The sequence below is a fragment of the Typopeltis vanoorti genome, chromosome 15 (assembly GCF_054136105.1).
Source record: "Typopeltis vanoorti isolate ZY-2024b chromosome 15, IOZ_Tvanoo_1.0, whole genome shotgun sequence".
Classification (NCBI taxonomy): domain Eukaryota; kingdom Metazoa; phylum Arthropoda; class Arachnida; order Uropygi; family Thelyphonidae; genus Typopeltis; species Typopeltis vanoorti.
The window spans coordinates 17,759,789-17,771,615 of record NC_143563.1 but is presented as its reverse complement, the minus strand read 5'-3'; the positions used below and the strand labels follow the sequence as shown (position 1 = coordinate 17,771,615).

Here is an 11,827-nt window from a genome sequence, read left to right as displayed (position 1 = left end):
AATAGGATCGGTATTGGTAGTCGCATTCCTATACAAAAACCATAGATTTCTGTGAAGAACCGAAATTTGTCTACAATGGTCTGAAGAACACTGTGACCAGACACTGAAGAATGGGAAAATGTTGCGGTTCAAGAGTCACCTTTTCTGTACAGAGGGTTTGCCTTGTAATCACAACTCATAATTCTTTAGGAGGTATCATGGTCTGTGGAGCATGTTTTGTTGATGTGTAACTGGTACCCTGATATTGCTGGAAGGTTGAATATCCTAGAAGGAATACCTAGACATTGTTGTTGATCAAGTCCATACTGCAATGTTGAATTTTTATCTAGTATTTGACGAGTGAAGGTTGTGTTCATGGACGACAAAGTGCTACTGTCTATCCTGTAAGCATTGTTTAGCAGCAGTTCAGCAAGTATCACTGCTACTCCCATCATTTTCCCTTGCCTGTCCGGATTTGAACCCTATTGAGAATGTATGCAGCATGCTAGACAAACAGATCTGGGAAAAAAGCCCTCTGCTGTCAGATATGACGATAGAGGACTTTGAGGTTCAACAGAACTGTCTATTGAACACCTGGAAAGTTGTAGCCATAGATGGAATCCAAAACCTTGTGGTATCTAAGCCAAATCGCAGTTCAAGCCACATAATAGTATAGATTGCAAATACAACTCAAAGGATAATTACACTGCTTAAACGAACTTTATGGTGTAAAGATAAGGAAGCCATTTTGAATCATTAAAAGGCTTTGATAAGATCTCACGTGGTTTGGTCTCCTGGTTTCCGTTTCGATTCTAATACTGTGCAGGGAATGCAAAGGAGAGTTAAAAATGGTATGAGGATTGTGGAATACTGATTATGAAGGCAGATTGATAATATGTAGACTGCAGATACTAGCAAACAATAGAAAGAGGGATGATATGAGTGAGACTTACAAACTTCTGAATGGGCTATACAGAATTTCACTAGGTGGAATTTTTCATTTTGAGAGTAGAGAAAGGACGAGAGGGCGTCCTTGTTAGTTGAGAATGATTTGCCTTCAAGAAGTGGGTGAAAGCTAGAGTTTTCTCATAGAGTCGTGCATGATTGGACTGGGTTGCCATTGGATGTTGTGTGCAAATAATGTGAATTCAAAAACGATTTTGACTGCTGGTGTGGGTAAGCCTACCTCGATGAGTCCTTATCTCCCTGGAGGTCTCTCTTAATAATAATAATAATAATAATAATAATAATAATAATAATAATAATAATAATAATTTACTAAAATAAGGAGCGAAAAGGCTTCAGTTCGGCGATGCAAAATTAGATAAATTAAGAACTTGATTTATATACTTTTGCATCGCCGAACTGAAGCCTTTTGACTCTTTATTTTAGTAAATACTTTACGCACCAGCCGAGAGTTCGCTTACGAAAAATACACCAAGGGGCACGCCAAGGGTATTTGCCGCCCGGGTGCAAACTTTTATCGGTCGCCTCTAATACTGCATTGTGTAATCCAAATTAGATATTAGCTACATAAAATGCCGCCCTATCAATGTTTTTGCCCGGGTACGGTGCACCCCTTACACCCTCGGGTTGGCGGGGCCCTGAATACACCTCTCCGACACTTCGAGTTCCTTAGTACTGAATGAGAGTTTTTCGCTCTCTTAAGGTTTCTGCCTGGTCTCTGAGAAGAACCAACTAGTTCGAAACAGCTGTCAGGCCAGTGAAACCTTATCAAAATGGACCAATAAAGGCGAATATGTGGACGCTTGGACAAGCGATCATGTCTTCTATATGTCCTCTTTAAGCTCCCGTAAGTTCTACTAGTTTCTACTTCGGCTTTGAAATAATGCTGGATTTTAATGTCCACTTGATTTATATAATAATAATAATAATAATAATAATAATAATAATAATAATAATAATAATAATAATTCTTGTACGGTCATTGTTCAACATTATCATTTATCAATCAGGGATAATATATGAAATTTGGGCAAGGGATTTTTTTTATAAAAATATTCTCTATTAGCTTAAGTATTGTGGTGTCGTTTTGTTTTTGTACTAGATGACATGGGTAGTTCTTTTAGAACGTTGGTTTCTGTGTTAGAAGTCCTTGTCGGTTATGTTTGTGCATGTTCTGAAATGTGATTTTGTGCTTATAAAATAGTGATGTAGTTTTTCTTGTTACAGGATTTATTCTTAAGATTTGTAAATTTTAAGTGGCATGCTATGTTCACATTTCAAATGTATCTCTGTTGAGAGAACATCGTACAAGTCGTCAGAATTCTGATGTGATGCCAACTCACCTAAATATTTAATTCAGTTACAGGTAAGAAGCAGTGTCTAATCTATAAAGGATGTTAAATAACTTTTATTTATTTGGATCCAAATATGCTTATGCTTTGCGAAATTGATTAGAGAGCGTCTTAACGTACAATCTTCGACATTGGAATTGTTATGTATTTGGTACATTGAACACTATAATTAATAGCCATGCATTGTACATATACAAAATATAAATAACATGAGTGAATTGCAATGCCTAAACCTAGGAATAAAATCTGGTTTGAGAATATGCAAGTTGAATGGTGACTATTTTAATTTTTTTTTTCTGTTAAATTATAAGATTATGTTTCACTTTAAGTTAATAAAGTGAATGGCAATTTATGAACTGTAATTTGTTTCCTTTTTAGATTTTTATCACATGGAAAATTAAAGAGCAAATTTATTTACTGACTTAGTCTGTACACAATGACTTCAAGTCACCAAGGATTGAAATGTAAAGATCTGCATGGGTATTTGAAAACATTAAGTCCAGCCACATTGGATAAACTCTATACTCATCCAGCAACATGTCTTGCAGTATTCAGGTCAGTTAATCAGTGGCACATTCATATTTATTTAACTTCTTAAAAAAACTTTGTGACAAAAGAAATATTTCTTCATAAATGATTTACAAGAAAAGAAAGATTTCTTTTAATTCAAAACAAATATTTCATATATCTGAATACAGTTAAATCTTATGTTGATGTTGGAGAAGTATGGCTAGCAAGGCTTATACACAGAATGGAGCTGCCCTTAAATTAATGTTTTTATGTTAATTACATTATTATTAATTGAAAATTTAATTGGATTCAAAAGAGAACAAATTAGAATATACCTCGTATCTTGGAGGTAGGGGTGATTTCAATATCTATTATCTACTGGAGTCAAAATGAGTGAGAGTTAGAAAAAGATGTTGGTATGCCTCTAGCAGGAATGAAACAAATAAATCTAATAAATTAAAGACAATAAAAATCAAAATCACTCTTATATTCCTGCACTCCACAGTACAGCATCTCGCATTTATTAAAACTATAACCTAATTCATTTGTTCAAGCTAAAAGTCTATTCAAGTCTTCCTCTTTTCAAACTTTCCTACTAGTGAATTCTACTTGTCAAATTATAATCTTATTTAATTTTTTATATAAGTGTAACAGAACTTCTGCATTAAGCATCTTCTTATATATAGAGGCTGTTGACTTCACATCAGTTGCCTTGGATAAAGAATTAAGCAAGAATACAGTTGTCAAGTATAATTTACTTTGTAGCCAAATGAAAAAACTTGACATTTTCTACTAGTGCCAATGTTTCCCAGACTCCTGTTCTATCATGTATCACACTTTATCTTGTTATTTTAAGACCTAAAAATTAGTAAAAGTTATTTGTTTTAGTTTAAAGTGAACAGATCTAATTTATCCAAAAAAGGTCTAATTTCACTTTCCTTCAGGGAATAAAATGATAACAGAGGACAATAATATCTTGGTTAATGCTCAAGATACATTCGTAGAATTTAGAGTACTAAATGTGGGATCATTGTAACTATATGTAAATAAGGAAAGGTGAAAACGCAAACCTAATTAGAACATTATTGAACTTTTATTCAACAGTGTTATTATGTATAAATTTTAAATAATTATAAACACATTATAGACAAGTTCAGGAGGATAATTGCCTTACTCAGTAATGGCTTTCAAAGTCGCAGGAAATTCTTGAGCTGCCTTTTTATCTGAACTTGCCACTTTATCCAGTGAGGAAATGTATTTTATTAGGTTACTATGCTTTTTAAATCAAGCCAGTCTCTGCTAGCTGTAAATGTTTTTGACATTTCTGTTATTAATTCTTGAACATGTAAATATGTTTTCTTGCCTTTTCCATTATTATTAATTGACTTAAAGATATGTAATGTTGAGTTTGATCATCCACCCAAATACAAAGCCTTATCCCCCCATTTCTTTAAACTTATGGCTTCTTGAACGGATTACCTCTGCTGAAAATTTTGAAAGTTATAGTTGAAGATCTTACCATGGTGGTCTGAAAAGTTCTCGGCCTAACAATAAAAACACGCATTTATAATTTCAAAATTATTTTTAGTTTTCAACATAATCTCTCTTAAGACTAATACATTTATTCCAGCAATGCTTCGGTGCCATTATCTCATCCCTCTAGTGGTTCTGAGTAAGATCTGCAAAATGCCCCTCTACAACTGCAATCACCTCTTGATTCGAAGAAAAACTCTGACCAGTGAGTTTAATTTTGCATTTAGTTTTGGGAAGAGATAGAAGTCAGAGGGAGCCAAATCTGGGGAATTGGGTGGATGTTCCAACAATTCATAGTGGAGATCCCTTAATTTTCCCATTGCCAAAACACCTTTGTGGGCAGGTGCATTGTCCTGAAGAAAGATGAATTTTTTTCTTCTGCAAACCGGGTCTTTTCTCACAAATTTTTTCGTCTCATCTGGTTAAAAGATCGGAATAATATTCCCCAGTTATTGTTTTACCCTTTTCAAGATAATTAATAAACAAAATCCCTTTAGCATCCCAAAACACAGATGTCATGACCTTTCCTGTTGATGAAATCGACTTTGGTGCTGAACAAAACAGTGGCTTCTGTCAACTGTTTTGACTGCTGTTTGTTTTTGGTGTGTAATGGCAAATCCAAGTCTCATCCATAGTAACAAATCGATGCACAAAATTGGTTTTATTCTTGTTAAAATGCCCCAATCACTGTTTAGAGATTTTCATGCGAGTGCATATTTGATCTGCTATGAGCAAACACATCGCCCATCTTGTGCAATTCTTTTGAAATGCCTATAGTCTCATCAATTTCACTCACTTTGACTCGCTGGTCATCCAATACCATATTGTGCACTTGATCAATGATTTCTGGTGCTGATACTCTTTTTGGACATCCTTCACATGGATCATCTTCAAGGCTGGTACGGCTGCGTTTAAACCCGAAGCCCATTTCTTAATTGTCAAAAATGAAGAAGAGTGCCCATAAACTTTTATGAACTTTGAATGAATTTCTTTTGACGTTAAACCTTCTTTTACAAAGAATTTTATAACTGCACGATACTCAGTTTTATCCATTTCAAGGGATACAGAGAATACTTTTGCTTCAGACAGCTATAAAACAAACTACTTGATAGAATGACTTGCAATTTCACATGGATGCTTATGACAGATGTAGCAACTTAAAAAAAAAAATCTTGCTGATAGCGTTGCCATCTTTGGTCAAGGCCGAGAAATTTTCAGACCACCTTGCTTTTTTCTTTGCATCTTTGATTTTTCACTTTTCATATTTTTTCTAGACATTATGACTCAAAAATAAGAAATTATTTTTTAGCCAATTCAGTCCTTGCTGTATTGTATTTTTACATGTTCAGTATGGATATCCAAACATCCATACTAAACACATGTTCTATACCAAGCACATATAAGGCACATGATACATTTAGTGTTATCTCTTAAAGCCAAAGAATTTTGGAAATTACCATTTTACTGAGTTCTTGCAAAAAAAAAAAAAAAAAAAAAAACACCATAACAAAACAGTATTAACTGGGGTCTTGCTGTCAATTTTTTGAGGTAATATTTAGAACTTTCTAAAAATTAGCAAAATGCCCCAGTTAATATGCAAAACAAAACCATTTGTTTTGGTTTACATTGGACAAATTAAGCCAGAGTTTAGTATACTCTTCATATAAATAAGTGTACATCTGATCTGTAACTCAGCCTTTTACCATGTTCAGTATAACATTTCTGGAACAACTATAGCTACCATATCTGAATTTGTCTTTTACCTCATACAGTGACATCACTTTTGACCTCTACTGTTTATCCTTTATGTAACAACATCTGTGGGTCAAAGTTTGGAACTTCAAAGAGGCAGCAAATTGGCTCTTTTCTACCCTGCTATTCTATTTGTGAAGTAGACTTCCTGATTTTGTCACAGTTTTTCCAAAACACATTGACAATCCCTCTAACTGGAAAATGACATCAGGTTCTCTGAAGCTGTGTAAGAACACAATTTTAAACATATCCCCCCCCCCCACAAAAAAAAGCGCATTATTTATTCTTTTCTCCTCAAAGAAAACTGGGTCTAGCTCTTCTCTTCGTGACACATTCACTTTACAGGAATCTCTTTCATTATCTACGTATTCACTCAATAAACTTGAATTCCAAATTCAACATTGTATTGTCTGTGTATGTTTCTTGAAATGTGGAATGTTGCTTCTTCTGAAAATGACCTTGTTAAGGAAATTGTCCTCTTCCATCTTTTTAGGAACCCTAATCAGTAAACTGGAGCAGATGGGAATAGATATAGGGTTGGTAAGATGGATAGGAGGGTGGTTGAAGGAGAGATACCAGAGAGTGGTTTATTCAGGAGTGGAGTCAAAAAGACGTCTTGTGACTAGTGGAGTACCGCAGGGCTCTGTTCTTGGACCACTGCTTTTCAATTTGTTCATCAATGATATTGGAAAGGATTTGAGAGGAAGTGTTCACTTGTTTGCTGATGATGCAAAGTTGGGTAGAGCAATTGTGAGTGCACAGGATGTCAAAATTTTACAGGATAATTTGGATAGTTTGGAGGACTGGGCTAGGAAAAATGGATGTCAGTTTAATGTGGCAAAGTGTAAGGTTATGCACTTTGGAGTGAAAAGAATAGCAGCAGTATATCACATAGGTGGAACCGTACTCCAGGAGATTGATGAGGCCAGGGATTTGGGTGTGCTGGTGGATAGGGAGTTGAAGTTTAGGGGGCACATTGCAAAAGTAACTAAAACAGCTCACCAAATCACTTGGCTTATGAAAAATACTTTAACATGCAGAGAGAAGCAAGTTGTTGTTCCTCTGTATCGAGCCTTGATAAGACCCCATCTGGACTTCTGTGCCCAGTTATGGGCACCAGGGTTTCTTCGTGATGGGGAGGAAGTGGAGAGGGTCCAGAGACGAGTGACCAAGATGATAGCAGGTCTGTGGAATGAACCTTATGAGAATAGGTTGAGGATTTGTGGGTTGCAGAAATTGGACGATAGGCGAAGGAGGGGTGATATGATTGAGACATTCAAATTACTGAAGGGTTTTTATAAGATTGATCCAGAAGATATTTTTGAAAATATGACTGGTGGTGGGAGGACTAGGGGCCATGCATGGAAGCTGGGCAAGAGCGTGGTTGACAAGGGTGTTAGAGCTAGGTTTTTTACTTGGAGAGTGGTGAATGAGTGGAATAAGCTTCCAGAGTCTGTTGTGGGTGCTACGACTGTGAATGAGTTCAAGGCAAGATATGATAGATACTGTGTGAATGTTGAATAGTTGTTCCAGACATGATGTTAGGGCCTCCCTCGATGAGTCTGTCGACTCCTTGGAGTTTCCCGGAACAATAATAATAATAATATGCTGAATGATTTGCATACATCTTTTATAGGGCTTAATTGAATAGTGGACTGAGAATGCCTAATTTCACACTTATACAGGTAATTGATTGTTAAAAATAATTTTTTTTAACTTCATGGAAATGACCTATGAACCTACCCTATAATCTTCTGAAAAATTCTCAGTTGTCCTGTAGATTTACATTTCTCACCATTGCCAATTTCTTCAAACTGAATAATCTGATGGATTTGCCTAAATTCTCATTGCATGATGACTCAAGTTTTACATACAGCATTTTTGCTAAGGTTTCACTCTCGTTACACATGATTACAATGGGATGTGCAAACATCCATACAGAACTTGTCGAGTGAATGAACAACTATCCTAAATAACAATCTGGTTTGAAAATATTTACATTTAAAATGCTGGCATTTTTGTGGAAACCTTTTCTGGTCCACTACATGTCATATCTTGAATGTATTATGAATATATTTTTTGTAGATAATTAAATTTTAATATAGTACAAAAAGCTTATCACATTAATAATTAGCTATTTCATTTCAGAGAACTGCCAGTGATGGCCAGGCACTATGTAATGAGGCTGCTCTTTGTAGAACAGCCTGTTCCTCCAGCAGTTGTAGGAGGTTGGCTAGGTCAACATCACATTAAGTAAGCTCACATCTTCATTGAATATTCTTAATTCTGTGATTAATACTGTTAGACACATCTTCTTTGCAGTTTTCATATGTCCTGAAATGTTTTACTTGCAGAAAGCATCTTGAAGCTGTAGAAGCATTATGTTCATTACATATCTGGAATGAAATTCCAATGCCTGGAGGATTACCAGGATGGATTTTAAGTTCAACGTTCAGGCAAAATGTGAAGGTTGCTTTGTTAGGAGGGTTAGTGTCAAACAAATGAATATATATTGCAAAATTTTTCTTTAGATTATTTGTAATTATTATGAGTGTGATATTCTTGTTTAACTACCCAGACTGTTAAGATTAATTTTCAATCAAAACCCATTTACAACCTATCAACTGAAATCATTTATCTAACTCTACCCACAAGAGTTCTCACTGTATGACAAACATGTGGGATAAAAGAAGAGCATATAACAGAATATTTACTGTAGTGATTTTTTTTTTTAAACAATGTTGATATCATATAACTCTTTGCTCAGAACTCTTTCATGTTTTTTTAGCTAATGAGTTCTTTGTTTGCCAAGTAAGAGCTGAATATGTGTTAATACAAAATGTTATTTTGCTATCATACTCTGTATGACATTTTTTTTAATTTTCTGTTTTGAAACAAACAGATTCACAGTGATGGTTAATATTAGTTTTTTGTATTTGCACTTAGTGCCAGGACTCTTCCATATAACAAATGGGGTTGACTACACTGACCTTGATCTTGGAGGAAACACTGAGCAACAGATATGGTAAAACTTACTTAATACAAAATGGTTATTTTGCTATCATACTCTTTATGACATTTTTTTAATTTTCTGTTTTGAAACAAACAGATTCACAGTGATGGTTGATATTAGTTATTTGTATTTGCTCAATATTGCAGGAGCTTGGCCGTTCAGTAGTATTGAAGCAGGAGTTAAGCCAAAGGCAAAGCTGGCTGTCTTCAGTAATGACTGAAAAAATGCGGACACAAATCCAGGCAGCTGAAATGAGGGTTCCTTTGAGGGGTTGCAGGGCTGACAAGACTCGACAGAGTCAGAAGCTCTGCAATTCGGGAAACCCTCAATACTCAACAGCTGCTTCTCCGTGTTGAGAGATCACAGTTACGTTGGTACGGGCACCTGGTCAGAATGCTACAAGAGAGGCTCCCTCAGCAGGCCCTCTTTGCCAAGCCAGAGGATTGGAGGCCACATGGAAGGCCAAGGACTCGCTGGATAGATTATATCCAAAACCTTGGGTGGACACGTTTGGGAATCCCACCAGAACACCTGAGCTTGGTGGCAGAGGATCGTGACCACTGGAAGTTCCTCTTGCAGCTGTTGCCCCCACAACCCAATTAGGAAAGGTGGGTCTTGAAGATGTATGTATGTATATATGTTGTATTTGCACTTAGTGCCAGGACTCTTCCATATAACAAATTGGGTGTTGAGTACACTGACCTTGAACTTAGAGGAAACACTGAGCAACAGATATGGTAAAACTTACTGTCCATAGTAAGTTATAAATAAGTCTTACCATATCTGTTTTATTTTTGAATTTTGGCTGTCCAAATTAGTTGTTTTAGAAATTGCATCCCTTTAGTAAGCATTAAGAAATTAATTTGCCCTGATTTACTGAGTTGTTCTCCAACCAGTGTAGAATGGATTCGAATTGCACTTTATGGATGTTTTGAATGTCTTTAAGTGTTAGATAATTTCATCACATGATGTGAGACTGCTATCCTGCTTATTGAAGGCCTGAAGTGGCCCCAAAAAGTTTCGTGTTTGGCCTGTAGCGCAAGTTTCTGAAGTAGTTTGCCTTTAGCCTATTGATGATGCTGATTTGTGATAGCTGAGATAAACCTGGAAAAGAATCCACCTCCCATTGCTTCTTGCTTTTAGTTGATGCTTCCATTTCTGCTATTCCATTGAATTAAATTCTACGTTATTAAGAAATAAAGTTACTGTTACATTATCTCCATTTAGTGTTTTTGCATATTTCTGTTTACACATTATAAGCCTAATATGTTATGGGGAAGACATTAATGTGATGTTGTACATATAAAATTCTGCATTTCTTTTAATGGCTGTTGAACATAGTTATTACTAATGAGAAGATCATACACAATATCATAATATTTATAATGTGTAATAAGTACTTTCATTTTCTTAAAAGCTTTGAAAAATGTTATCCAGGATTTTTGAGGATGTGTTAGTAATAGGAAGTCTTCATAGCTCAGTTGGTATTGATATCCTTCAGTTGAATGACCTGGGTTTGAGTCCTGTCTATGATGTGAAGAACCTCTCATCACAACTTTTCAACTTAAGGTGAATTAGTCTCATTCAAAGGTTGCAAGGTTTTTTCTACCTGGAAACTGATATGCTGCAATTAAGTTTCTAAGCAACCAAGTTATTTGGCCAGACAAGCCATTGAACTTAACATGCAAGGAAGATGGATTAGTACGAGGAAGTTTAATAGAATCAGTCTTAAATTATGACATAATAGAAAGATTTATGCAGGTTTCTTTTTCTCTTTCTTCCAGGTGGTTTACTTTCCTTGATCAATAGTTTTGATTTTAACAGCATATTAAGAGCATTACTTGATTTATAACCATTTAGTATTTTATACACTGAAAGAGAGAACTGTAGGCAGAAAATATTACATTAATAGTGACTTTCTAAATAAAAGATATTTTTTCAATATTGATATTAGATATTTTTTATATAATATAATTTCTTTCTCTATTCTGTACATTGCTTCTTTTGTATATTACATAAGAAGATTCGTTTTTAATTTATCTCATTGTTCTATAAAAAAAATTATTGGAGTGAGTGCCAAAAATTTGTGATGCCTTTTTGGTTTTCTCATATAACAACACGTATTAGATTTGTTGTGTCTATTTCTAGTTTTTGGTTGCATGGATGTTATTTAAATTAATGAGCCAATCTCAGTTTTGGTTTAAATCAGATTTTGTAGTACATAGTAATAACTAAAGATAACTACATTTTATCTCTTACAGTTGCCATAATGATATTTATGACAACTGTAAGAGATAAAATGTAGGAACATCTAAGAAAAGAGCAAGTTGTTGTTTTTTTTTTAAAAAAAAAAAAAGAAGATAGTCAACTGTTAATTTGATTGTTGTTGTGAGAGAAGTGATGGGAATAGAAACAAACCTTATTTATGGCATTTCTTGATGTGGAAAAAAAAAACTTTGATTGGGTTTAGTGAGAAAAAGTCTGCAAAAGTTTGGAAAAGATAGACATAGGAAAAGAAGAAATAGTTGTGATCAAGAATGTGTATGTTAAATCTAAGAGCTGAGTGAAGACTAAATTTAGTGATTTGCACTTAATAATGGACTGTGACAAGGAAGTGTCTTATCTCTGTTGCTGTTCATCTAACTGAACAATTCATGTTCGAACATGAACTGTTCGTCAAACAGTTCAATTATGTCTACAGTAAACTCGTCTGATAACATTT

General features: G+C 34.9%; 1 protein-coding gene across 1 annotated transcript in view; it reads left to right on the top strand.

Moving 5' to 3' along the window:
- Positions 1-2,065: 2,065 nt before the first annotated feature.
- mrn (general transcription factor IIH subunit 4 marionette) overlaps positions 2,066-11,827 on the top strand; it is a 126,719-nt gene continuing 116,957 nt past the window's right edge. Inside the window, exons 1-4 of the mRNA XM_090404878.1 lie at positions 2,066-2,311; positions 2,676-2,852; positions 8,241-8,345; positions 8,447-8,578. Coding sequence (XP_090261004.1) covers positions 2,734-2,852; positions 8,241-8,345; positions 8,447-8,578 — 356 coding nt within the window. The 5' untranslated portion in view covers positions 2,066-2,311; positions 2,676-2,733. The remainder of the gene's footprint in view (positions 2,312-2,675; positions 2,853-8,240; positions 8,346-8,446; positions 8,579-11,827) is intronic.